General features: G+C 45.6%; 1 protein-coding gene across 3 annotated transcripts; it reads left to right on the top strand.

The window, feature by feature from the left end:
• The first annotated feature begins 16 nt into the window (after nucleotides 1–16).
• On the top strand, nucleotides 17–25,421 carry LAMP3 (lysosomal associated membrane protein 3). 3 transcript variants are annotated; one of them, XM_040613430.1, is made up of 7 exons: nucleotides 17–1,710; nucleotides 3,725–3,921; nucleotides 8,311–9,101; nucleotides 10,453–10,575; nucleotides 13,911–13,968; nucleotides 15,893–16,060; nucleotides 19,734–25,421. In XM_040613430.1, the coding sequence occupies exons 2-7, from the start codon at nucleotides 3,876–3,878 to the stop codon at nucleotides 19,871–19,873; spliced, it is 1,326 nt and encodes a 441-aa protein (XP_040469364.1). In that variant the 5' UTR covers nucleotides 17–1,710; nucleotides 3,725–3,875; the 3' UTR covers nucleotides 19,874–25,421. The 3 variants fall into 3 exon arrangements, with proteins under 3 accessions (XP_040469364.1, XP_040469366.1, XP_040469365.1); XM_040613432.1 differs by having other exon boundaries at nucleotides 10,456–10,575; XM_040613431.1 differs by having other exon boundaries at nucleotides 3,757–3,921.
• The last annotated feature ends 1,268 nt before the right edge of the window (nucleotides 25,422–26,689 follow it).

The following is a 26,689-nucleotide window of genomic DNA, read 5'->3' on the forward strand; positions in this document are numbered from 1 at the left end:
TGGGTGGGATGGGGAGAGGAGAGAGCGAGCAAGATGGGGAAGGGTTACCCTGGGTATATGAAACTGCCAAAACTAGGATTTGTGACATTGCTGACAGATGGAAAGATGCAAACTTGCACTTTGGAGTTTCTTCGGAGGAATCTCATTCTAACAGTGACATGGCAGTGGGAACTCTCTGTTTGAACTGAAGATGGAAGATCAGGTATTGTCAGTCCATTTCTTACCTCTGCTATGTGAGGGTGACAGTGTGATAGTCCTACATCCCCTGGTGCCTCGATATCTTCTATTCTATAACATGGGAGCTATTGGATTTCCCATGTGTCAAATTCTGATGTTAAATTTTAGCATGTATGCAGAAATGGGGGACACCTCCAGGGGACAGCAAAGCATTCAACACCCTGTGTCCCACTGTGTCCTCCATGAGTGTCAATGGCGGCATCCTGTGGGGCAGCCTAGAGCTGGAGCAGGCAAGAGGATTGCTGCAGAAGTGTCTCCTGTCTCCCAGCTCACCATCTCATCCTGACAACTGCAAAAGGATGGGCTGGATTATAACACTTATCCTCCCTACTTAGCTTTTGAAAACAATTTTTTTTCCCTTTTTTTTTTTTTTTATTTTCATCGAAATCTCATATTTTATCTCGTTGGACCAAAGTCTGAATCACTTTTGCACCATGAATGTCCTGAGGATGACAAGTAACTCGCTGCCCTGTGGCTGTGTGCAGCAGTGGCACAGCACCCTGGGCTCACAGTGGTCTTTGGGAGCCGATTGTGTCACAGTTATCCTCGGACACTCCTGAACCTGAGCAGGGAGCCCACAACCACTAACTGTGTCTCTAACCTTCCTGCAGTGCCAGCAGGCCAAAGACAGCTGCCTGTTTCTTTCTTCACGTTCCAAACTCAGACCGTGCCGCAGCCATTGCCGCTGCTGCTGGGAGGTGAGCGGGCCCTTTGCCTGCTGCCTGCGGTGCAGATGTCGGTGAGGCGGTGCCACGCTGCGGGCTTTGCTTTTTTAAAGCATGAAGTTCAATGACAGATCAGGCTGCTGACATGTCTGAAAGCAGCCAACAAGAAGTAACCTTCTGGCTTTGCTGATGAGGCAAAATGAGGCTTGATGACTTTTTTTTTTTTAATTGTAGACAGGATAGTCTTTTAATAAGTGTATTTCTGTCAAGCAAGCTGATAATTAAGGGAATGAGTCTCCACGTACAGTCTAGAATATGATTTGGTAATGTCCAGCAAGACTAATGTGTACATTAAGGTATACTTATTCTGTATGTAGGTCTTTGACACTATCATTTTCAGGTAGATGGACATAAAATGATAGTTTTCAAATATGAATTTAATTTCACTGTTGTTCAGAGATAACATAGTGACCAGAAAGTCATTTAAAAGTAATGGTTGCCACCAAGTTTCAGTTGTAGAAGAGACAAGGTCCAAGGTAAATCTGTGCTGTAGCAGCACCTGTGGTTGAGCGTCGTGCCCTCGCTGCGTGACCCGCCGGTCCGTGCCAGCTGCCTGGCTGTTCTCTCCGGGTCCGGGAAGCGAGACCTGCCCTCCAGGCTGAGGTTTTGACTTGGATCTCCTCCCTCTGCTCTGCTGCCATCTTCTGTGAAACTCGCAGAGACTTCACATCCTCAAAACTCTGCCCTCTGCTCAGTTGGGTGTAGTGGAGCAACAGACTCCTTCCTTGCTGGTGGCAATGACAAACAGGTAGGGGGGCAGCTGCTGTGGTACGCAAGTCTTGCTCTCAGTAAACCAGGCTGAAATGTCATCAGGCCTGATCCTCTCCTCCTCTCACGTCTAACCCCTCTGGGTGGAGAATCAGGCCAGTGGTTGTCTTGATCATCAACAGCTGTGGCCAAACCATGTCTCAACACTGGCTTTCCTTGCCAAGGGCAACAAAGCTGTGCGGATGTCTTATATTCTGGTTGTGTATGTGATGAAAAGCCATTTTATTATCCATAATTTTCTTAGACTCTTGAGATTTCAAACAGGATTGGGTATGAGAAAGGCCATGCGCTTCCTTTCCAAAAATACTCTAAGCCTAACTTCAGATATATATATGATTAGAAATATATAAGAATAAGAAGAAAAAAGAGCCAAATTGTTTATTTCTTCTTGCGGCTGGAGCTGAAATAGCTGCTAAGTTTTCCTCTCCCCAGCTGAGAATTGGTACAGTTTTTCTTACGTATTTTCCATGGTGTTGATAATGATGTATTTGTATATTGTGACTGATGAGAGATAATCAGACAGGGAAAGAGCACAGAATTACCTGTTCTTTGTTTCCAGTCAAGACAGAATGTATGAATTTATTACAAGAAAAAAGTGTGCAAATGAACTTCCTGTAATTAGGCCATTCTGACCTGTGTAGAACCACACTTTGTTTGAAATTTATAAAATGATAACTCGTACAAAACATTGCGGTTGATGTCTCTGTATGAAGTAACAAATCAAATGAGCTTTCTTTCTATTCAAAATAAACAAGTCTTAGTAAAGGCACATCATCACAGCTGAAAAAAAATCCACACATTTGTGCAATACAACTTTATTTGTCCAACACGCACGTCACAAAAGGCACAGTGGGGTTTTTTTCTGTCTCCCCTAGTCATGTGCCTGAATCCCTGGGACTCTCTTAGGACCCGAGTGCGAAGGTTCGCGCTGGCAGGTCCTTGTTGTGTGTGCTCATGATGCAGCCGTAAGGCAAGGAGGGTGTAGGATAACTTTATCGTAGTTACCCCCAAGAGACCTGTGTACCTTTGACTACAGTGGTCTGTCAGAGAGCGCCAGCTGACCCAGATGCGTGTTGTGGATCATGTAGAAGGGCAAGCAGGTACAAATGGGAATATAGAAACGGAATGCAAATAGAGAGAGCAAAATACATTAGAACCTTTTTCAGCCAATATCCAGGTTTCTGGGGGCAAACTTCACCTCACTTGAGTTTTCAGGTCATTGGCCTTGCCCTGTTACTGCAGTGCAGTGTTGGTATGGTAGAATGAAGGATTAGGACCGCACCAGATCCCAGGTACGGGGCTTGCTTTGTTCTCCCCACACCAATCAGGTCCCATGGCAAAGACCCAGAGCTGGAAATCCGGCTGCACGTGTGAGCAGGCATAGCGCTCTCCTGTTGCAGATCTCTGGCGTGTGGCTATACATGCCAGGACCTGTCCGTGCAGCTCTTGTCCCAGGTCTGCAGGAGGCACTTACAGGACACAGGTAGGGCGTTGCTATTTGCTGAGGAGTGTATTTAGATGCAACACTAATGGTGAGCCGTCCCAGCTGATGCACCTTCAACAAGCTCAGTCCTTGGAGCGAGACTGAACCAGCCAGCAAAGGCTGCTGACAGTCCCCAGCTGGGACCAGAGCCCCTCGGGGGTTTTGCTTAGCCCTGTCCCCCTTCTAGCACGTGCCCTGCAGAGATGGCTCAAGGTCACAACTCTCCCTTCTATGCCTCAGCATGAAAGAAAGAGTTTGGACTAAAGAAAGTACTTTTTTTAAATAACACAGGGAAAGTACTGATTCACAGGTTGTAACCTTCTACTGGGGTACAGCTGCAGCCTGGACCAGGTTATCAAAACTGGAGAGAGGTGCACGAAGCTTTATGTGGCCTTGCAGAGCCCCACATCTCAGCTGCAGAGCGAGAGACTGTTGCCCCCACAGTCAGCACAGCAGCCCCTTTCTGTTTTCACTTTCCTTCCTAACCATAATTTATTTCCTTCTTCGGTAGTTTACAGAACTCTCTCTCCACCTCCTTTCCAGCCACGTGACTGAGCGCTCCCTGCATCAAGTGAAACTTTTCAGTCCCCAGACCTTGATTTCCCTTCCACCTGGCTCCACGGTGAGAAGCTTCATCTCTCAAGCCTGCAGCTGTGCTGGCCATGGGGAGGAGCACACGGCAGTTCATCTTGCTGACCTTCACTTGTGGTGAGTAACATCCTCCATCGTTTCTATCAGAAAAATGAGAGAGACTGTGCTAGTTTGTTTCCCTGCAGCCAGGACAGCACCTAACAGACAGAAAACTTTAGTTTCGTTGCTAGCACTAAGGGTGCTTAAGTCTCACTGCTAAGAAAGAGCTGTAACTACATTTGATTGCAGCTGGTATAGACCGAGTCTGATGTTTTCCTGTGTATTTTCCCTTGCACTCTGTGGTGACAGAAGCAGACTTTTTTTGGGCTGCTTTTCTTAATTAAAAATAATTTCCAGTGCAGCAGAACTAACTGAAAGTCTTGAGTGAGACAAGCAGAAGAAAAAACGAGGAAGCATTGCCTGAGCCATGCATTTGTCTGCATTGCAAGATGCAGAGCGTGATCAGGAAAGCAAGCGGGGGACTTGGGGGGGGGGGGGGGGCAGGCTGGGGTTTGTCTCAACGACAAACCACATCAAAGTCACCGTTCAATCCTCAGTGCTGCTCTGTGAAAATCTGTGGAGCCAGCCTGATTAAGGACATGTCCCAGCACGTTAAGCCATCCCTCAGCACCTGCAGCGGTACAAAACCTGCCAGATGAGGAAGGACAGAGCATGTAATGTGTAATAGCTAAAGGCTGGAGCTCGCTGGCAGGGCGCTGCATTTCTGCAGTGTGTTTTGCCATCGGCAGACTGGGATCACACCAGTAACACAGCCGTCCCCCTCCCAGCACAGTGAGCAGGGAGACAGCCCAGGAACTCGGCCACAAGCAGCCCCTGCTGTGTCTGCCCTGCTTACCCACCCCCACCCCACAGCCAGTGTCCGCTGAAGTAGCCCCAAAATTATATGGGGAAGAAGAGCGAGATCAGACTGAAAGAAATAACACTAATAACTCAGTGGTGAGCAAGTATCTTTTTGACTGGAAAGAACAAGTTTCCTCGGTTCCTTATCCATTTTTGATCATTCCTTTAAATGGTTTTTGTGATGTTTTATTAATGCCACAAAGTCACGTCTTTCAGTGCAGGCAGGGAATTAATCATCACTAGAGTTTAAGGGATAAAGGTCTGATGGGTTGGAGGTTTAAGAAACTGCTCCTATGCTGGAAGGAAACTCTGGCAGTACCAAAGCCTCTCAGAAAACCCTGGTGCTTTTTCCAGTTTCTCAAGGACTAAAATCAAAGCAGCTGGAGACGGTGAGAGTGTTTTCAGTGACTGTAGGAGCTGGGTCACATTTTTGCGTCCGCACAAAATCAGTCAGCTGAACACGAGCATTTATTCTGGGCAGCATAAAGCGGAACAAACTTGCTGAGCAACACGAGCATGTGGTTAGGTGAGAAGGGGAAGAAATCCTCAGCAAGGGCTTTTTGAACCCAGCCCGTTGCAGGGTGGCAGGCTGAGAAATGTCACAGACAGATGATGGCACCGAGCACTCCACTTTCCACCGTAATGCCTGGGAGCAGACCAGTGATGTTCCTTTGCTGGCATTGACTGAAACTTGTCACCAAAGCATGAAAATAGGTGCTCCGAGCCCAGACTGGGAACAGTGAATTTCTGAGAGCTGCCTTGATCCTTTTCTGAGAGTTTTGTTGTGGAGCGCTGCATGCATGGGGGCTTGCTAGGCAGAGCACAGCCCTTGGCATTTGCAACGCATGACTTTGAAGCCGAGGTGAGATGAGGGGATTGCAGCTGCTTGCTTGAGGAAGATTTGTGCAGGGAGCATGCATCCCTTGAGCAGAATGTTGGTCCTATGAAGTTTTGAGCTAGCTTTATAGACAAAGAAAAAAAACCCCAGAGACTAAGAGAGGGGTGCAGAGCTGTGCTGGTTCACTGTTCTGTGGCCCCTTTTTCCAGCAGAGCCATGCAAAGGGCTGGGAGCTGTGTAGGCAGCACCCTCGCTGAGCTGTGCCAGGCTCCCTGCGGTGCGGTGGGAGCCATGGTGAAGCCTTCCAGGCCTTAGCTGGTGAGTCGGTCAGGCACCCCAGGGGCCCACCTGCCCCTTCGCACAGCAGAGCTACCGAACTACCCCCGAGAGCCACCCAAGACGAGCCAAGACCATTAGGTGCAACCAGAGAGCAATCCTCACCCATCCCTGAGAGCTCATGGAGCCAAAGGCCTTTAGAGAAGTCAACCCAAGCCAACAGGCCGTGCCCCGAGAGAAGCTCCGAGATCCTTGGGAGAGCCGTGGAAGCTGGAGGAGCAGTCTGGCAGGTCACCCGGTGACCACAAGCCATGGGGCACCCCAAAGACATTTCTGACTTCACCTCTCAGTGACCCTGTCAGGCTGAGTGTTTTTCTAATGATAAATAGTTAAGTTGAAATGACCTTTTGGGGAAAATGAAGTTTAATTTAAAAGCTATTGGTGGCTTTCAAACGTCAGTGAAAAAACGTTTCTCTCCGTGTCTATAAGATGTTACCCGGCCAGCAATCAAAACCAATCTGTTAAAAAACCCCTAAGAAGTACAGGCTATTTATGACTTGTTTAAGTTTGAATGCGGGTTATTTTGCAGTCTCATAGGGGAAAATAAAGTGGAAACTGCAACTTCTTCCTTTCTGTTTTTGTTGTGCCAGTACACTTCGATGCAATTACCTATGGCTGGTATGTGGCAACTGCTCTGATTTTCCACTGGCACACAGAGAAGGAGACAAGTCATCTGCTTTTCAGCCCTGCCAGCAGGTGTGGTGAAGTCTAGGGGAAAGTGAGAAAATTAACTGAAGTATCATATTAATTATGGCATTTTTAGGTTCCTTCTGAAAAATTCACAGAAGGATCTGTCCTGTCCTTTCTGTGGCTTTTCAACTGTATCAAGTTGCACTTCTTTGGTAACAGCTGCACTGGCAGTCAAGTGTCTTCTGTAAAGCACAGAGGCAAAACCCAGACAGTTTTAGGAATATGGAGTATATACCTATACGCCTGCTCTTCTCTAGCATAGCCATTTTTAAAGGAAAATTGTGGTGTAGGTTCAGATCTATATATCTTTTCTCATTTCTTTGGGTTTGATCTTGAATTTGAGACAAAACCCGGAAGGTTTTATTATTCTTATTTAGTGCATATATATGCTAAAATGGTGAGATTTTGTGAACACAGCTACTGTTGTAGATGTCTGTTCATGCTGAGTGAAAACAAACAAATAAATGAAAGAAGAGCTTGTGAGATTTCGGCCATTTCCACTCTGAATGTGCCTCTGGCCTTAATCGATCCTAAAACCTGAATCTCAGCAACCTGCCTGCCACAAACCTTTGACATCGATCCGTGAGAAATTTCTTTGGAAGAACCATTGTACAATAAAATTCTCAGACAACATGTAGGGGCATCCTCTGTGGAGCCATACTGCTAGGAACAGGAGGTGTCTTGGACTTTTGGGTCCCTTCTGCCTCCAAACTGGAGAATTCATCTCTGTCTTCCAGTTAATTCAGCTTTTAACTGAAGCTTCATGCACAGGAAGGAGTTCATATATGTCAGTGATTTATGATTTCTTCTCGCTTGACTTCATCTTTACAGAACGTTGTTGGTTACTACAAGCAAAGACTCAGGCAGAAAAGTTGTAACGTTCCTCTATTCTACAGTGTACTTTCCCTACTTCTTCTTTGCTTTGTTATTTACATTTAGGAGCCTTTTCAGTTCTGCAAGGGACGTGTTTCTTAAACGTTATAAGATGGAAGCATAATTTTGGTGCTGTGACTATTTTCAGGTGTGATCCAAAACACCCCTGGATGCTGTACCCTGAGATTTGTTTCTCGTTGCTCAAATCCCATCACTAAGAGGGCTGGTTTTGCCTTGTTTGGAGCATCCCCTTGGGTGCCTCCCAGTAGGAGGAACTTTGGGGTTTAAGCTGGCATGGCTACAACAAAAACATAAATAAGTATCTGGAATTTCCCTGTCTCCCAGACTGGTTTCCCAGACTATTGTGAATCACTGTAAGACCATTACACTGCCTCACTGCCTTCACACGCACGAAATGTTCCCTTTCCCCACGCTCTTTGGGAAGTAACCAACCACCCCTTCACCTACTTCATCTTCCTGAGACCCATGAAATCTGTTTCCAGCAAATCTCGCTATACTACTGCCTGGAAGGGAATTCTTGTGCTGCCTGGGGATTGTGTAAGGTCTGCTCACACCCCCGGCATCCTCTGGCCTCTTCAGCAGCGCAGGCAGTGTGTGGGGAGCTGGGAGCCAACGTGTTTCCACTGCAATGGGTATGTTCAGAGGTGTGGAGATTGGGGGAGTGGTGAAAAGTTATGGATAATTGTACAGCGTGTCTGCTTTCACTCTCCTATCATGACTGGAGCCAAACAAAGAATAAAATAATATCACCCATTTGATAACAAAATTGGTGCGGCTATGTTGTGGGTATCAACAGAAATGTTAAATGTAAAGGTTCCTGGACTACTGATTTATTTGGTTCTTTGCAGCATTTTCCTCCTGTTTTGCTGAAGTGGCCCTGGGGGCCGAGCTGTCTCCAGGAACCATATCCTTCTACCATACGGCTACTTCTGCTCAGCCACTTTCCCTTTATCATCCTTCACCCCATCAAGACAGCACCGTTCATTTTAACAGCACCGGCTCTCTTAAAACAACACCCACAAGCCACAGAACAACTGCACAGCCAACAGACCAGCACCAGGCCACAGCAGCGCCGGGCCATCACACGACAGCCCAGGCAGGAGCAGCCACCGTACGCGTGACCAGCCAAGTATCTCCCATGGTGACATCTACAACATCAGCAGACAACACAACTGCAGCTGGTCAGGCTACAGCCCAGGCAATGGAAACGGTTACACCTGCAGTGGTGAACACAACCATACAACCTACGTCCTCCAGCGGGGAAGCTGGAACAGGTGTGAGCACAGAAATAACAGCAGCAGCCACAAATGTAACCACAAACCATACAACACCAAACACGCAACAGACAGCTACTGCCACGACTACCGCAGCCACCACCATGCAAACTGTAAAGCCTGCCACAGGGTCAGGAAATCAAACAACAGTGCCCAGAACTCCAACAGCCACAGCCACGACCAACGCAACAACTGTTTCTCCAGCAACTCAAACAACCATCCCACCTACTACGACGACAGCCAGACCCACTTTAGCACCACAGCCTTCTCCCATCCCCACTGGCACGTACACAGTTTCCAACGGGACCAGGACCTGCATCAAAGCGGCCATGGGTTTGCAGCTGATGGCTCAAAATTCACTGAAGGTGGGGTAAAAGCCCTACAAGGCTGAGCTTTGTAGTGACTGTTTCTTCGCTAGCTGGAATTTATTTTTCTTCTTTCAAAGCAATTTTGAGAAGTTAGCTTGTGTGATAACAGTGAGCGGTTTGCTACCAGTCGAGGGCCTTCTCTGTGCCACTGCATCTCAGCTGCTGTACTTTGGCCTGTATGGTGGTGTCAGTAGGGTGTACGGGTGCTTTCTTATTTCAGTGGTGTATGTGTGGTAGCAATCCGGGGGGGGGGATCAGCCTTAAGCGTTATTGGTGTTTCCCAGAATGGGAGACTATTTAAAATCTGAATTGACTTCAGTGAAGGGCTTGACATTGCGAGTTGCAATGAAAGCAAGAAATTGTCGATTCACAGACTTGGGATTCAGGGGTGGGTTGTCTTTATGCTGGTGCATGGAGATTTTAGGATCACAGGAGCTGCCAGGCTGGATCAGAGCAAGGGTCCTGGAGAGCTGGTACCCTCCCCTAGCAGTAATCCACTGAATGATTCAGCAACAGGTATCATAAAACTCGAAATGGTGATGATGTCCTCAGATTTATGGTTTTGTAGCCTCCATTAATACAATATGTGGGGTTACATCCTCTGGAGTTAATATGCTTCAAGCCATCCCCATTACAAATTCAAATATTCTTTTTTGGCATTTGAATATGTCTAACGTGGGATGAGTAACTAGTATTGGTAAAAGTAATTTTCATCCCTCGTCCTGGCGGAAGCCAGGGAGGGAGCATGATTCCCAGCCTCACCAGAGCATGGTGAGGTGTTTATTACAAAAGTAAGGTGCGTTTGAGATGAGACTGAAGGAGCCAGACCACGTTCAGGGCTGCAGAGCTCTCGTTTCAGACTACAGCGTGGGTTGCCAGCTGCTGGAGATGAACTGTGCGGGCATAACGAGGAGGCCGGGGTGGTACAAGGAAGCAACACATGTCAAAGCCAATCTAACCCCTGCCTGCCTCTGTCTTGATCTTCCCTCTGCCTTCAGGCACGCATTCCCACTGCTCTCTCTTTTTAAATCAAAAATGATGCTCATCTGACCTTGCTCTGAATCATATCACTTCACCCGAATGAGCAGAAAACTCTTATTTCTGCCAGCTTAATGCACTGGGATGGCGCGGTGATGTGTCAGACACGGGCTAGTGCTGGTTTACGAGTGGGGAATGACCCCCTGGCAGACAGCAATTAGGCTGCCACCACCACTGGCCTGGCCATTCAGCCACACAGAGCCCTGAGGGGGTGCAGAGGAGAAGCAGCTATAAATCTCTGCATGTTTCTGATTAAGTTTCCCCCCCCGGCTCCTCAGCAGCAGCCCCACAATGTCTCTTCTCTCCACAGAAGCAGATGGAGTACATGGTGGTCAACCCCAATGAGACACAGACATCTGGGAGCTGCGGGACGGTGCAGGCTGAGCTGAGCATAACTTTCAGCGGAGGGTTTATAAACTTCACCTTTGCAAAGGTACCTGTTGCATTTGGAGAGGAAGGAGTGTTTGGGATGGGGGAGCTGGAGCTTAGGCTGCCTTTGATCCAGCTTGCGCTGTGGGAGAAGGTGTTTTATCCATCTCTATGCTAGTTTTAAACCTGTATATAAGGCACTGTCACTCCTGTTGTTCCCAAGAGGCTAGATTCACAGCAGCACAGAATAATTCAGGTTGGAAACGACCCTTTTTGGAGGCCACCTGGTCCAACCCCCTGCTCGGTGCAGTGCTAACTTCAACGTTAAACCAGGTCTGGTCTATTTGAACTTTCAGTTTGGAAAGGCTCATACGTGCAATGGAGGGGAAGTGCAGTGCCTTGCCATCCTTTGTGTTAACAGTGTTAAAGCTGTTCGCTAGCGACACAGTCTAGACACGGCCTCGAGCAACACAGAAGTCGCATTTTTACAGAGGTAAAAATCTAGTGGGAGGCATGGCCAGGTCTGGTGTTTGCATTGGAGTGGGACAGAGGGAACGGCTTCGGGCTGGGGTCCCTGCACAGAACAGGGGGGTGTGCCGGGGGCTCTGACTCGCACTAGCAGGTTGCTGTTACGAAATGGTGTCTCAGGGACCACCGAGGGCAGACGAGGTGGCTCATTTGATTCCCGTACATGCCAAGTATCACAGCTGCCCAACTAGAAGCCGGCTGTGGCTGTTCAATCCAAAGGGCGACCTGTGCAATTTTAAGGAGCCACAGCCCATCCGCAGCTGAAGGGGCCTAATTTCTGGGTGGAAATTTCCAAACAAGTGAACTACAGCAACAAAATTGTAGGTAAGCGCCCTTAAAACGCTCCACACCAGAGAGACTTGTAAGTACACAGAGAAACCTGGGCGAGAGAGAGGCCCTGCTCACACAATGGGAGAATGAGCTTTTTTTTTGACATTGTGGCTGTTGGTCCCATGTTCCCCACTAGGACCACGTCATACGTGGGTGAGTCTTTAAGACAAACTGCCAAGAATGCTGCTGCTGTTGTAACCACAAGAAAAAACTGCTGAGTGCTGCCATCCTCTCGCTCCCTCAGACATTTACACAGTTTACACTTTTGGGGAGGCAGCAGGCAGTACTGTTTGTCTGAAAGCTAATAAGGGCTGGGTGATGATGCCGGCAGGGCTAAAGACAGATGTTAATACCGTGTATAAGGTCGTTAATGGGCAGGGAGGAACACAGCATGGGTTGGATCCCATCGGACTCTGACTGAGCGTATTGGGCATGAGGGCTGTGTCCCGGAGCTCCATCGCAGTTCGGAGCTGCATCTGGCCACCACTGCCTATCTGACTCCTTCAGCTAGCCAAGCCAAAACGTCAACCTTACAGCCTGGTTTCAAGCTCAGATCAGTGGGAATCAAGAAAAGTACAAATGGTTCATCAGTCATTTCCATAGAAAGTCCAAGAGGCAAATTACACCACACCTGAGTCATTAATGCTTGAGCAGAGAAGAGATTTCAATTAATAATGGTCCTGATCTTAGTTTACGGCAGAAAGTTTTCTAAAAGCTACAGAAGAAAAGTGAGGTAAAAAATCAAGGAGCTGTTTTAAAACAAACGTTCAGTTCAGAACGTGAGTGTTTGCTTTAAACGTGCCCTTCCTGCACAAAGGGAGCGTTTTCTGTGTTACAAGGATCCTTAGAAAAAGTCTGGGGATTCAAGTACCCGTGAAAGCCCCAGCCTGGGCAGCCAAGGAGAGGGCAGTGAGCCTTCAGGGGGCACTTGACCCGTCTTGCCCCGAAGGAGGTGGTTATGGGCACAGCACCGGGCAATCCGCCCTTCGCTTACAGATAACCCTCAAGAGCATAGCAGGACTCGGCTCGGACTTTGAAATTCAGGTTAATAAGAAGTCATTTTGCTGCTGGTTTTTTTATGTGTTTGGCTCCCACAGCCTTTCTAACCACTTTGAACCTGGAGTGGTGGCACTCCCGATTTTCTCCGGTGAAGGAGGAGCTGGGTCAAGCGCTGGTGCTGCGGGAGGCGAGCGGCTGGCTTGGTGCTCAACCCTGCCAGCTGCCTTTGGCCAAGAACTTGAAACAAGGAGGTTTTGTAACCCACCCACAAGTAGGAGCAGGTGTTTTCCCCAAGCAAAGTTATTAACAAACAGAACATAGTGCTGCCACCACCAAAAAAAGGGCAATATTTGACTTCTTTAAGTAGGATTAACGCTGAGAACCTCTTCTCTGGTGTATTTCTTTCTTAAACTTTCCCAAGTCATCCTACTGGCTTTTAAACTGCGTAACGTTAAAACTGGGTACATTCATTTCTGCTGCCATTTATCCACCAGCTGCACTCACCAGTGCCTGTGTGCTCACAGCTGGAATGACAACGAACGGCAGGGCTGCTACACAGACTCGCACTGTGCTCCACCACCACTTCCAGGGAGAAGCTCCCAGGGCTGGCTCTCCCTGAGCGACAGTCCAGGGCAGGACAGCATTCAGGCTGCACCGGGGTTTTAGGGCACATGCAGACAGGACACTTAGCTGGAAGTTTTGCTCTCTGATGTTGTACCAGGTGCTTTCCATGTCAGCAGTCCATAGACATTCGAAAAAAAGCCAGCCAGAACCAACAGTGTCAGCAGGGGGGGGAAAAAGAGTTATTTCTCCCCTGCACGTCCAGGTTGCTGTTTCCTCGTTTGTAGTGATGGCGGTTGGCAAAATAGGAAATGAGTGTGGTACTGGCATGAGGTGAGTTCCCGGCTCTCAGCTTGCTGCTGACCTCTCCCCCTTCAAAACAGTGACGAACGCAGAGGCCCTGCTGCTTTCTGCGGTTTGCTCACCCACAGGGCATCTGTGCGTAAAGCGCGCTGCGGCACCAGGGGTCCCGAGTGCTTCTAAAGGTGTGGGCTGGGGTCCTGCCAGCAGCCAGGCTGCAGGTCAGCGCGGGTTAATGCAGCGCAGGATTGCTCAAGAGAGTGCTGTGGGCTCTTGCAATGAGAGCAGAACAGGTGATTAAAAATAAAATGGCCTTACCACGTGTCTGTCGATTTGCGCCACGTATACAATTTGCTCAGCTCCCTCTTACTTTTGGTTCCCACAGGATCTGGCCTGAGCAGTGTGTGAAATGGCACCTGCGTGGTCCAGGTTCGTGGAACTGAGAAGTACTGGTGATGCAGCCAAGACTGTTGCGTTACCCTGTGTCTTAGCTATTAGATGGAGGATTTGGAAAAGAAAAAGCAATACACCCAAGCAAGTTGATTCTTGGGTCTTGAAAGCGATGCTTTAAAATGTGTTTCTTTGGGAAATTCTTCATGACCATTTTGCTCTGGTGAACTGTATTGAACTGTATGTTTTTCACAATTACGAGGATGAAAAAAGATGTATCTTCTTTTACAGCAAGCTCCAGTGTACTACGTCAGTAAAATTGAGTCCAGATTACAGTTATCTTCCGAAGGTCAGTGATTTTTACACTGTATTAATTTCATATCATACTGTTCTGGGTGTGGGATAGGCTTTCATACCTTTAAAACAATGGCTTTTGCAAATTATGTGTTTTATCAGGCTTTCAACAAGTCATTCACTTAAAACTTATGGTATGAAAATGGAAGAGAAGGGACCAGGGCGCAGTTGCATCAGAATTGATCAATTTTTCTTTTGTCCTCAGAAACTTCCCCTGCCCCACCTCTTTCAGAACAGACATTACTTCAAACCTAAATTTAGGATACAAAACAGTCCCCTAAGTTTTTATCTGCAAACACACAAAAATGCTGTGACGCCAGTTCAGGTGCACATGTCTTTCCAATCTCATTAGCAAACTAAATTAACACAGTATCTGGATCACAGAAATGCAGGGCTGGATCCAGATTTCAAATACACCAACATGGACAGGGATGTCTGACATTTTGGTTGAGCAAAATTAAGAACTGGACCCAGGCTGAGGTTCTTCAAACCATCCTGAAATCCTAGACCTTGTCTGTGCTTTTCTCAGGGGACTGGATTTTCTTTTTTCCTATATAGCCCTGCTTCTCGCCATTTGAACAAATGCTAAGAGAACATCACTTAAGTCAGAGGGACAAAATCTGAACCATCGCTTCAGATTTTCTGATGTTAATTTTGCACAAATTCTTCCCAATATATCAAATCTGTGATGGGTTAACGATTATGTTACGTTACGTCTCTGTTACTCATAAGTATTTGGATTGACTTTTGTCCCTGAAAGAAGAAAAACAAATCATGGGCTCATGCAGGTGTGTCCTAATACCACTGTGCTTTTTGGAAGCTCAGTGCCTATTTTTTTCCTCACTGATGAGCGCTTTCATTAGCCCAAGCAGAGCCTATTCTGATCTACAGCAATTAAAGTAAAGAAAAGCTGATCCAGAGGGCATGCCTCCCAGGGATGTTCTCAGTGTAAATGACCAAGGTTTTCCTGTGCACTGCTAAGTGTAAATTGCAGCAAATGCAAACTAATCAGCTTAATTGTAAGTTTTTAAATCCTCAGATATACTTTGAGTCCTTCGCAGTGGTGCTGGCAGGAGACATTGCTGTCCCTCGCTGTTTGTTACCCCCTCTCTGCCAGACATTGCCACTTCACAGTCCGCCAGCAGTATTTTTGCTGTGAGCAAGCCCGTATCTTCTCTAAGATAAAAATGACTGAATTAACTGTATCAGTGCACACCGGTGTGTTGGTGTACTGTTGTACTGGTGCACTGATTCTGACTGAAGAGGACCAAGAGTATGCTGCGCGCTGTTGTGCCGGCAGGTGTGGTTGAGATCAGTGATGCAGAGCTGGCGATGTGGATGGTTTTGTCTGAAACTGGTATATCTGCTTTCAAAGGAGGATGTGCATGAAGGATATGCCCAGGTTACAAGATCTTTTCACGCTTTGAACTTGAGCCATATTTTTCATAAAGTACCGTGGCACTGAAATATGTTTAAAAACATATTTAATACATAAAGCAATACAGACTAGATATGTCAGATTCCCACGCTAGAGGTGGTATCTTTCTTGTCTGGAAATATGCTGGAGACCTAAGATAGCTGACTGCTCCTGTGAGAATCCTAACCCCTTCCTGCACACTCAGGTTGTTAAAGTAAGATTTGAAAAAGCACCTGAAATTTTAGCCACATTTTCAGACCCAAGCTCAGCTGAGTTGCCCATTGACAATTATTTAATTTTTTATTTAAATAAGAAAAAACCACTCATTTGAATGTGGAAGAAATGTAATTGATACTTTGTGGGGAAAGTGTCCATGCTTTGGTTACATCTGGGATTGTTGCTCTGCCAAAGCAATGGGGATCCTCCGTTTGATCTCAGACAGATGTTGGTTCCAACAGAGTGAGCGTGGATCCTTATTTCTCTCTCTCTTTATGGCCTCCAGGAATGCTTTATTATGCAGCCATACATGAGAAGCTGTTTACAACAAAGCTGGGGAATTCCTTTAAGTGTGCCAGCAAGCAAACCTTCGGCTTGGAGAAGGGCTTCCAGCTGCTCTTTGTTAATATGCAGCTGCAGGCATTCGATATTGTTGGTAACCAGTTTGGAAAAGGTAAGTAGAATGACCCCTTTTCCACCCTTCCGAGATCTACGTGTCAGTGCTGGTAGCCTGGCAGGTACGGTCTGCTAGATCATCACCATACACACGTGGTGACTCTGCTACACCTACAGCACAATCACAGCTCTGTAATGGTCCCCAAGTAACGTAGCCTGCCTGCTGCTGTATTCTCACCCTTTTCTGAGTCATTTCAACACAGTGCTAGTACCTATGGAAGACGGAGAATTCTCTTTCCTTCCTGCGTTCAGTACCTTCTGTTTCACCTCCTCATTAAATATGTTCAGCTCTACAGCCACAATATTATCCTTCACCCATTTTCTCCCAGACCAAGTGGAGGTGTGTTCACCACCATTGCATTGCCCAAGGGTCAGTTTAAAGTCACTATTCTTGATATAGTCAGATTTTAGCTATTTTGAAAGGCTCTCAACATTCATGATGTCCCACAGCTGCAGCAGCAAAACTGCCAGCTAATAAAGGATATTTCTGAATGCAGGATGATGCTTCCAGAGCAGCTGTGTCTAGACGTGATGAAATGTGCTTCTGAGGAGAAGCACGGTTGGCATGCTTCCAATTTCAGAACTAAATGTGATGCTCATCTCTGCAGTTTGTCTTCTTGAGTACAGCCACGAAGAGGCAACCATGTAGCTCACTAAAAGACAGAGAGAGACCAGTACTGACTCCTCTGGTCTCTGGATTGCCCACACTGGCAGAACGTATTGGGGCTCATCACAGCTTCTACCCTGCACCCACATCTGGGGTTCCTTCCACAGGGAAATGAGGTGTTGTCATCCTTGTTTCTTGTCCAGTGATGTAGCCAGGACCTGGTCAGGCTGTGGGGTCCAGGACTTCTGGGTGCACCAGGAAACCCCTGTGTCCCACAGTATGGACACTCTCATGGTCTGCTGCCCTACTTCCTATGAGATGCATGAAAGATCCTACAAAAAGCAGAGAGGTGGACTAGATGGGACCCTGTGGTTTCTTTCAACTTGTACATCTGTGACTTCTCAGGATGTTTCCATGCAAGAACTCAGGTGGACAGATAGGCTTATCAGCTCTCCAGCCCTTCACATGCACTAATACAACACTCCCTTCTTCTGACATTTGACTTTTTGCATGCTTACAAAATATTGCCGCCTTTTCAGTTTAGATCTGTCATTTGATGCGGTTTGGCTCTGTTTGATGATTCTTCTTTTGTTAAGTCATCGTTTTGTCTGCCTTTCTTATTCTCAAAGGAATATAATGGGAAACAACATTTGGGGCTTAAGACAGGGACCTTTTATTTTGCATGATTTTCTTTTAAGTTCTTAAAAGCCACACAGAATCCAATCTATGCTTTCATTCTCATGAATAGGTTTTCATGGGATAATACTGAACTGGAACAACTCATGGGATCCCATCTGGTTCCTACATTCCCATTTGAATTTGTACAATGAGTGTGTTCAGTTATAGCTTTTAGTATGGCCTCACCTCTAGCAGAGACAGAGCTTAGGAAGACCTCTCCATGACCACCAAGGCCAGGCTATTCTCTGCTAATCAATACCATATACAAAATTAAATTAGTTTTGCTCTTAATCAAATGGCTGAGATAGCAGCTGCCACCGCTGAAGTAATTCCCCAGTGGCCATGAAATAGTTATGAAACTGTTATGTACCTCTGCAGTACATGCATGTTTTGAAAGGCAAAATCCCCAGTGAAGGAATGACTCTACACATATCACCAGTCTCTTCCCCACGGGTGTCCATGGTAGTTTCACTTCTGTTGCTCATGATTTGCTTACATTTAAAAAGAGAAGAAAAAGAAAACGCTAATGATCATTGGTTTCAAGTTCCTAACAATTTTGTACAGACTGCAGAAGGATTACATCAATACCTTGGCCTGTTTAAATCTGGAAAGCTGTAGAAGTGTCTTCTGAACTACACTTTGGTGTATCAGAAACAATTTCTAGAGTTCATAGCCCAAGGTTTCATCCAGTTCAAACACCTGTGGCTTTTTCCAAATGGCCAATTCAAACATCTTCGGCTTTTGCAATACTCAAATGCAAATATTTTTCAGCTCACTTCCTTAAGAGCAGGTTACATTAACCAGACAAAGCTTTTAAAAGGCAGCATCTACTAGAGTGCTGATGCCTTTGGCTTTGTGCCTTTGCATGACATGAAATCACCATCTGGATCAGATTTTGGGGAGAGCTGTGCGGATGCTCTGGAGCTGTGGCGTGATGTCATGCACTCCACATGCTCCCTAGGCTAGCTGCCAACCTTCAGCATAAAGATGCCCTTGGGGAAAAGCCAAAGCTAAACTACAATCTGTGCCAGCACTGTCATCAGAATGAGGCAATAACAACAGAGGCTTTTGTCTTGGAGCACTGCTGAGATCTGCCTTGGAGCAGTCACAGAGTGGAAGGGCTGGAGGGTGCTGGATCTCCCTCATGATCTGGGTGCAAACTGGATTCACTGCTGAGCTGGGATATGCTGTGGAGTTTAGCTGATCAAGCTACCCGACTTAGAAGATAGTTTGCTACTCAGGTCCCACTCAAAGCATCATACTAGAGGTCTTTCTTTCCCTGGAGCCCAAGGAAGGTCCATTCCTGTAGATCAGATGGAAGATGTAGGTCTGTCTGATCCAGTTCCAGGATAACACATTCGTGATCATTCCCAGACCTTCCCTTCACTCCCAGGGCTACACTTGTATTGTGAATTTGAGACTGATCCTGCCATTGTTACTTGGGTAAAAATTCCATTTAGGTCAGTGACCCAGATGGTGCAGTCTCTTCTTAGGAAAGCCGTCAATTTACCCCAATCTGTCAGTTCATTTTTACATAATGAGTTTCTATTTAATCAGAGGATGGCTTGAATATTCATTTGGGTAGGGAGTGGCTGAGGAAGTCAGAATTTGCCCCCTCTGTAGCTAAGAGGTATGTTTGGAGTGAATGTATCTTTGGATGGCTCTTAAAAGATATTATTTGTGTCAACACTTTTTCTGATTTTATCATATGTACAATAAAATTACAATGATACTGCTAAAGCAAACCCCTGGGCTAAGTCCAAGGATTCTGCCTTCTTAATCTCTTGATGTTCTGAGTCAGCCACAATTATCCACAAATAATCTGAATTAAACACAGAGAACAATTAGAATTTGTTTTTTCTTAGGAAAGAGTGCCTTAACTAGGATTGTTGCTGCGCTAATGATGTGCTGGACTATGGGCTTCCTTCTCTGGCTTGATCCTTTTTACTGGGCAGAAGCAATTAGGTGCCACATAGGAGCCGTTTTTGTCCATGCAGGATGTGTCTTGCTCTTTACTTTTAGACTTGCACTTTGTAGTGTGATGCTCCACATCTGCTACCAGCAAGAAAACCTTCTGCTGCATGTGTGCTGATCTTGATGGCAGAACACTTACTGCGGGCATGAAAGAGCAGAGTCACTCTCCCATAAAGCATGTAGCTATTTCAAAAGGGGCAAGTATTGTTTTCTTGAAACAATGTTCACCACATATGAAAATATAGTAAGTATAGCTCAGGGAAAAGAAAGACAAGAAAAAAAAAAAAAAAGAAAAGAAATCAAGGTCTTGAGAACTTCAGGCTTTATATTTGTTAGCTTTTCTGGAATATAGATTTATAGTCGAGGAGTATGGTGTTCTGTTATAACACGTTCTCTGATCTTTTACTTTCAGAAGAAGAATGTATTCCTGATAAAAACAGCAAAGCAGCTCCCATTGCAGTGGGCCTGAGTATCCTGGGATTGTTTGTCATTGTGTTTGCCACTTTCCTGATCTCCAGAAGAAAGCCGCATAGAGGATATGAGCGTATCTGAGGTGCCCTTCTTCTTCCAAATGTGCGCAGCCAGTAGAGAAGTCACAGGAGTTTTAGCTTCTGTCTGACGATCTCACTGGCCTGAAGCCACATTTTCAAGTGGGGTGACACCATGTGCTTAAAGCTAGTGGAAGTTTCTGGAAGCGATTTCTTTAAGGTGGGAAGGAGAGGACTCACACTCTACTTTAAGCTATTCTTAGCATCTAATTTAGATGTAGTCCAGACAACGAAAGTGAGGGGCCCAAGTTCTTTATATTATTGACAAAGGAGGCAATTCAGACCACCTAAGTCAGATGCCTAACAATAGCTTAAAGCGAGCTGTATCACTATCCCCCAGAAAATCCATCAGGTTTGTTAAAGATAGCATTTAGATTTATTGAAATAGATGAGTCCGGTAATGCAACCTTCGTGCGTATAAACCAGAGGTCCGCAGCTACAGACAACCCCGTTAAATCAGAGCTCGGTGAAAGCCTCGCGGGAACACTGCGTGTGCTGAAGTCTCAGCACAAGTGTAAGTGTGACGTCCCTTCACAAGCAAGTTCTCACCAGCCCTACAACAGGGTTACACTTCCTCAGTTCGTGGCTTTTTCCTGCGAAGCCCTTCACAAGGACACAGTGGTAAATATGTGACTTTTACTCTGGAGGCAATATTTGTAGAAAATTTTCCAGTTTCCAGTGACTGTGTATGCAAATAAGGGAAGATTACCCAACTGAGGTCATATAGGCTCTGCCTGACCAGTATGTGCCAATGTTACTGCTTGTCATTGCTCGTCTCAGCCTTGCTGCAAAGATGTCTGAACTTCTGGCCAATAGTTCTTGAACTGCAGCCTCCTAAAGCACAGCATGTCAGGACAACCTGATGCTGGTAAGTTTATCCTTAGGTGTTATGCTGCAAACTGCGCGACTCTAGAGCTGACAGGCGGGCAGCTGAGCTATCTGCGCAGCAGAACTGGGCAGGCAGCTGGAGGCAGTCACTCCATCCATCTGCCACGCCTGGCCAAGCCACCCCGCTCGCCGGTCGGTGCTCCGGGCACAGCATCCCTTTGCCACGTGTGTGCAACCCGACATGGAGAGAGCGAACACAAGGGTCTGAAAGCACAGTGACACGTGGGCTGGTACTAAGGGTGCCAGTGCGATGGATGGGGACTGGCGTGAATGTCCGTGATAAATTCAAGGAATTTAATATTTCATGGTCTTGCTAGAGCTCATGAATCACCCGCTTCCTATTCAGACATGGACCTGTTACAGTGACCGCCACTGAACTCAGTAAATCTGCCCCTCTGCTGAGATGGCAGCACTGTGACCTCTCTTCATCTGGGAAGACACCATGCTCATGGAAATGCCAGGGATTCAGTGGCCACACTTCTGGCAGACCTGCACAAGGTCCATGAGCAAATGCAAGTCCACTGGCACTGTAAGTTCAAGGGTTCTGTGGGAAATAAGGGCTTGCGCAGCCCTGGGCAAACTCTGCCCAGGAGAGAACGCTACCAGTGTGCTTCCAGCTCAGCAGCTGGATTTTCATATGGAAATAATTTGGAGTTGCTTTAAAGCACAGTAATTGAAACACTGTGTAGTCTATTTCCTGCTAAGACAATGATGAAGGCATGAAAGTAGTAATTGCTTGTGAGATTAGGTTCAGCTAATGTTCCCTGTTGTAACAAGGAAAATCTTGTCACAGAAGATTTACAAAGCTGAACCTATGCGCAAATGTGCACAGACACACACACAGACACACATGCATGCACCATGCAATCTGTTCACTGCAAAAAATTACATCAAAATGATAAGAAATTATATCTAAAAAAATTTACAAAAGAGAAAATAATATCAAATAAGAGCACACTTCCCCCTTAGGAGTTAGGGCAATGGCTTAAATTTTACCTGGAAAAGGACTATGGAGTGGTACCCATTAAACAAAAGAAAGACTGAAGTCATCTGCAAAAGTTCCATGTTGTTAATTTAATCTGGTTCTAAACAAAATAGAAATGCTGGGAGGTAATTTAATTTCCATGAATAATAGGCCAGATCCTGAGCAATTATTAATCGTGATGGAACCTCAATGGATTTTCACTGGGTAAAACTGATGATAGTATCTTGTGAGGTTAATTTCCCTTAAGTATTTTTAAATAGTTTTGATATTTTACTAGTATGTAACCATTGAGAAATTACTTATTTAAATTAGGAAAGGAAAGAAATCCCTCCGTTCCATGAATTACTAAAAGATGCTGGTCTGTGTCAAGCAGGAAACGTGGTCATATGGTTCCATAATGGACATAATACATAGCTGTGGAAGTAATTAACAGTCTCCAGAAATTTTCCCTTTGAGTCTGAATGAACCAATAAATAAGAAAGATAAATACCTTTTTGAAGCACCTTTGCACTTGGAGAAACATAAGACAGAAGTCAGAATGAGCTGCAAGCGACGGAGGCAGCTGAATATGGTTATAAGGTAAAGTGGCGCAAGAAACAACACCTAACTCCCAAACCTTTAATACAGATACGGTGATTTGAACTGTATTCAGTTGAATACTCACATTGAAATGTATTTCAATTATTTTTTTGGTAAAAGACCAGCACTGTTAATATTGCTTAGTGAACTTTACCTAGCTTATTTTCACCTCCCTACCTTTCCCCACAGTGAGTGGACAAGCAGCCCACTGAGCTCAGTGGCATTGATCACGCCTTTGGCTTAATAAAATCCCTCTAAGTTCTCAGGGTGAGTTAATACTATTAATCTGTTGTTTAGAAAGCAGATTTGTATACTTGATTAAAGCAATCACCTTTTAAAAAACAAAAGAATTGATGAGATGTCCAGTGGGAAAGGTAAATGTGTAAAGAGCTTCCCTTCAAAAATGAGCCTATATATGCAATAGTGATGTTACTGTCCCCAACAGTTACATGTGGACATTTTAACAAGAAGGACCTAAAAAGCTCAGGACCGCACATGATCTGAGCCTAAGCTGTTCTGACTGGTGATCGATAGTCACCTTTCCCATTCAAAACTATGTCCTATTTCATGTGTTCTTTGGATTGTTGGGTTTTATGATCTGTATAGTACAGTTACTTCTACTAATACGATACCAAGCATTTTCTTGTGATGTTCTGTACTGAAAAATCTCTATGTTTGATTCATCCTCATTGATATCAATGTTTGATATCAACATGAGGAGAGAAAACTGTTCTTTATGACTGATAATTCTGTGTTTAATCCTGTGACACCCTCTGGCATTTTTACTGATGATGCAAGGTTAATGTTTTTTTCCCCACACATTTTTCTTTCTACAGTGAAGCAAACTTGTTATTGAACAATGTTTGGATTCAGGTTTGCCTGATTTGTTCTTACGCTTTTTACTGCTATTATATTCGCTATTTTTATGAGGCTGCATACTGCCCGTTCTAGATAAATAAAACCCTGGGCTTGCTCTAGACAGCACGAGTGAAGTGCACATGGTATAAACCGATGAAACAATTGGATGCTCCCATGAAACGTTGCCAAAATGCAGCAAAATTAATCCAATGGAGTTAGTGCTTTACATTCATAGAGGATCCATTGGAGAATTCCTTTCTGCATGAGGAGATCCCAGCCCCTAAGTGCAACCTTTCTCTTCCCTGCAGCCCAGCCTGCGTGCCATCACCTCCTTCCCTTCCCTGACCACAAACCACACCAACAGCCTGCAGCGGGGCTGCGTGCCAGCACAGCAGGGAGGGCTGCCTCTCTGAATTTAGTGCTGAATTAGAATTAGGTGGCCCAGCTGCTCCCTGAGTTGTCATGTGCAGCTTTTAAAGCTGATGCCTGTATTTTCTGCCAGAATTTAGGTAGATATTTGGCTGACACTTTGCTATCTAAGGGAGTTGCTTGAAGGTCCTCCTCCCAGTGGGGAGGCTCTACAGGTGTAGTTGGTCTTGGTCTTGCCAGAGTTTCTCTTTTAAATATCTTGTCTGAGGAAACATTTTGAGCAAAAACTCCCTAAAAGAGCACCATACAAAGAAGAAGCTCTTATGGTAAACTAGTCATACACTAGCTGGGCCATAATAGTTGTAAAATAGGGCAGCAGTGCACAGCTTCTTTGCTTCCTGTCAATATGGATGTAAATTAAAACTGTATTTTCTAAGGCTGGCAGATTGCTTCCCTTCCAGGGCTGCTCTTTGCCATAGTCAGACCTTTGTTCAGTAACTTGCTCACTGCTTGGGACAAGGGTTTACCAACCAACCTGCCCTAAAAATCTGCATGCCAAACCCCTTCATATGGTCAGGATGAGCACGTATACCCAGAGAGCCGAGAGAAGGGTGCAGTCTGCTGTGGGAGGGGACAAGGTTGCAGCTGGGTCCCAGAGTGACCAGCAATGTGTGAGACCAGCAGCCCTGTCAGCCGGGGAACAAAAACCCATCTACACGAAGCAGATAAGCAGGTGCTTCTTCATTGCAGCGCTGGGTGCTAGGTGGCATCTCCACAAATCAAGCACACTCTGTGCTGATTTCACCGTTACATTTATACACAAAAATTACAAGGTACTATGCTCCCAGTTACAATGACTGGTTAGTGATTTGCATATAATTATAATATGTGTCATTCTCGTCTGTTACTACACTTGTGCAGAGGAAGGGTCTTCACCGGGGCAAGGGTGGTCTTGACCTATAGGTGTGCTTTTTAGTGTTATAATGAAGGTAGTTCACTTCAGAACACCTTAGAAGTAAGTTTTGTTGCCAAGTGTCCAATATATGTCCTATATACAGTAGAACCTAGGTGCTCTGGTTATGGTCTGGAGAGTAAGGACTAAGGCTAGCATGGTGCAGAGAATAGGGACTTCAAGTAACAGCCCCTGATAACAAGCAGCACAGCAACCCATACATCATTGGTCAGTAAGTGCTAGCACAATGCTAACGTAGAGGCTAATTTCTTAAAATCAAGATATTCCTATAGCTAACTGTTTCACAAACAAACACAAAATATAGAAGGATTCAGTAACACTTAAGACAATCTGCAACAGCCCCAGCTCACTTTTTCCCCCAGCTGTGGATTCAGATGGGTTGCATCCCTGAAGAAGATACTGATCATGATGTCATGATGCATCCCATCAGGGAAGCTATGCTTAACTTGCTTGTAAGCCTGTGCTGGTCGGGATGCGGTGGGGCCACTCACAGTGACCAGGAGGTGAGCACAGCCCCACAGCTCCCCAGTGCCCTGCCGTAGCTCTCAGCCCAGACCACTCACTGTGGTCTCTTGCACACCCAAGGTAGGTATGAGGGCATCCCATGAGCATGGCGATGTCAGACAAATTGCCAAGAAGTTGATAAAGCAAGATTTAATTTCTGCCAGTCCCTTTAGCTCTCTGATGGAAAAGTCCAAATTAATAAACAGCTGTTAATTGTGTTTGAAAGCGGAAGAGAGATGTAGTTTAGCATCCTGAGTGGATGAAGATGGTTTGGTTGATCACTTCTATCTTGCTATAATACATGGTTGATAAAAAATAATTTGCTATGAAAGTAAGATATGCTCTTTATTTTTCTATTATTGGTGTTTCTATAATAAAGGTTGTATTTAGTCATGATAGTGTGCGTTACTATGCAATTACTTTACCTCTCAAGTGCTGTTTCACCTAAACTGTTTAAAATACAAGTACAATCTAACAAACAGGCAGAGTCCTATAGGCTCTGAGCACACACCACAGATTCAGATACACTTATATCCTAACAGAACTTTAGTGATTATTTCTTCTGTGGCTTAGGCAGCTTGTCTGACATGTCTATCTGTGTTTCATCAGCATTACACACATACAAAAAGGGTATTGAAAATAGTATGTGGTTTTCTGTTAATCTCCCCACAATTTCCAAAGTATCTGAATTCACTGTGTTTCTTTACATGACTAAATCTATAAACACAGACCATAACTCACAGCAGATGTGATGGATGCTTGTTTCTTCATGTTTAAACTTTCACAGATAATAATCTTGGGAATTATGATAAGAGTCTTTTGAGGAGAATGCCTCCTTTCAGCATGCAGTTATGGAAACTGGAGGGAATAAATAGCTCGGAAAATACCACACACAAAACTCCAGAATTCAACAGCTTCTGTGTTGGTCTAAAGAATTCCCCAAAGGATGGGGGCTGGACTAGATGATCTTTAAAGGCCTTCTCCAACCCAAAACTATGATTCTCTGTGACTTTGCTGTTTGTCACACCCACAGCCAGCTTAAAATATCATAACCATGGGACAACAGTATGAGGTAAACATCTCAATATTTTGCACTCAAAAATTCTTCAGCTTCATCTTTGAAGGTTTTTCAGAGAAAATCGAAACCAAGTCTGTCTAGATCTGGATCTAGATTGGCTAATAACCGCAGCCAGACCCCATTCTGAGTACCGGCTTCTGCACTGGCTCTGAGGCTGCTGCTGGGAGGTGCACGGCAGCGGGGCGGGCAGCTGTGGGAGCGGGGTGCTAACTTCTCTGTGGTGCGCGAGACAAGACTCTGAAACTGCTAAAGAAGAAGAAAAGGTGGTTGCTGGATTGCAGGAAAGCAGAAGGCGTGGTAAAGATGGGGCAGAGAAACCTACCTCCTCGCTGCTGGCAGTGGATTCAGGAACCTGCCGCCCAGAGATAAAATACCAGATACACTCGCTATCGCCATTTCTAGCATCGGTGCACACCTCTACATGATGGAGAATTTAAAGATCACAAGGTGAAAACTTCACAAGCCCCTTGGATGGCCTTGCAGCAGAAAAGCAGGGCTGTCAGGGCAGCGGGGCCACTTTGTTTGGCTCTTTGCACTTGCTTGGCCTGGTAACCTGTTAGATCGGGTGCCAGGTTCACCTAAGCAA

The sequence above is a fragment of the Falco naumanni genome, chromosome 13, assembly GCF_017639655.2.
Source record: "Falco naumanni isolate bFalNau1 chromosome 13, bFalNau1.pat, whole genome shotgun sequence".
NCBI classification, from domain to species: domain Eukaryota; kingdom Metazoa; phylum Chordata; class Aves; order Falconiformes; family Falconidae; genus Falco; species Falco naumanni.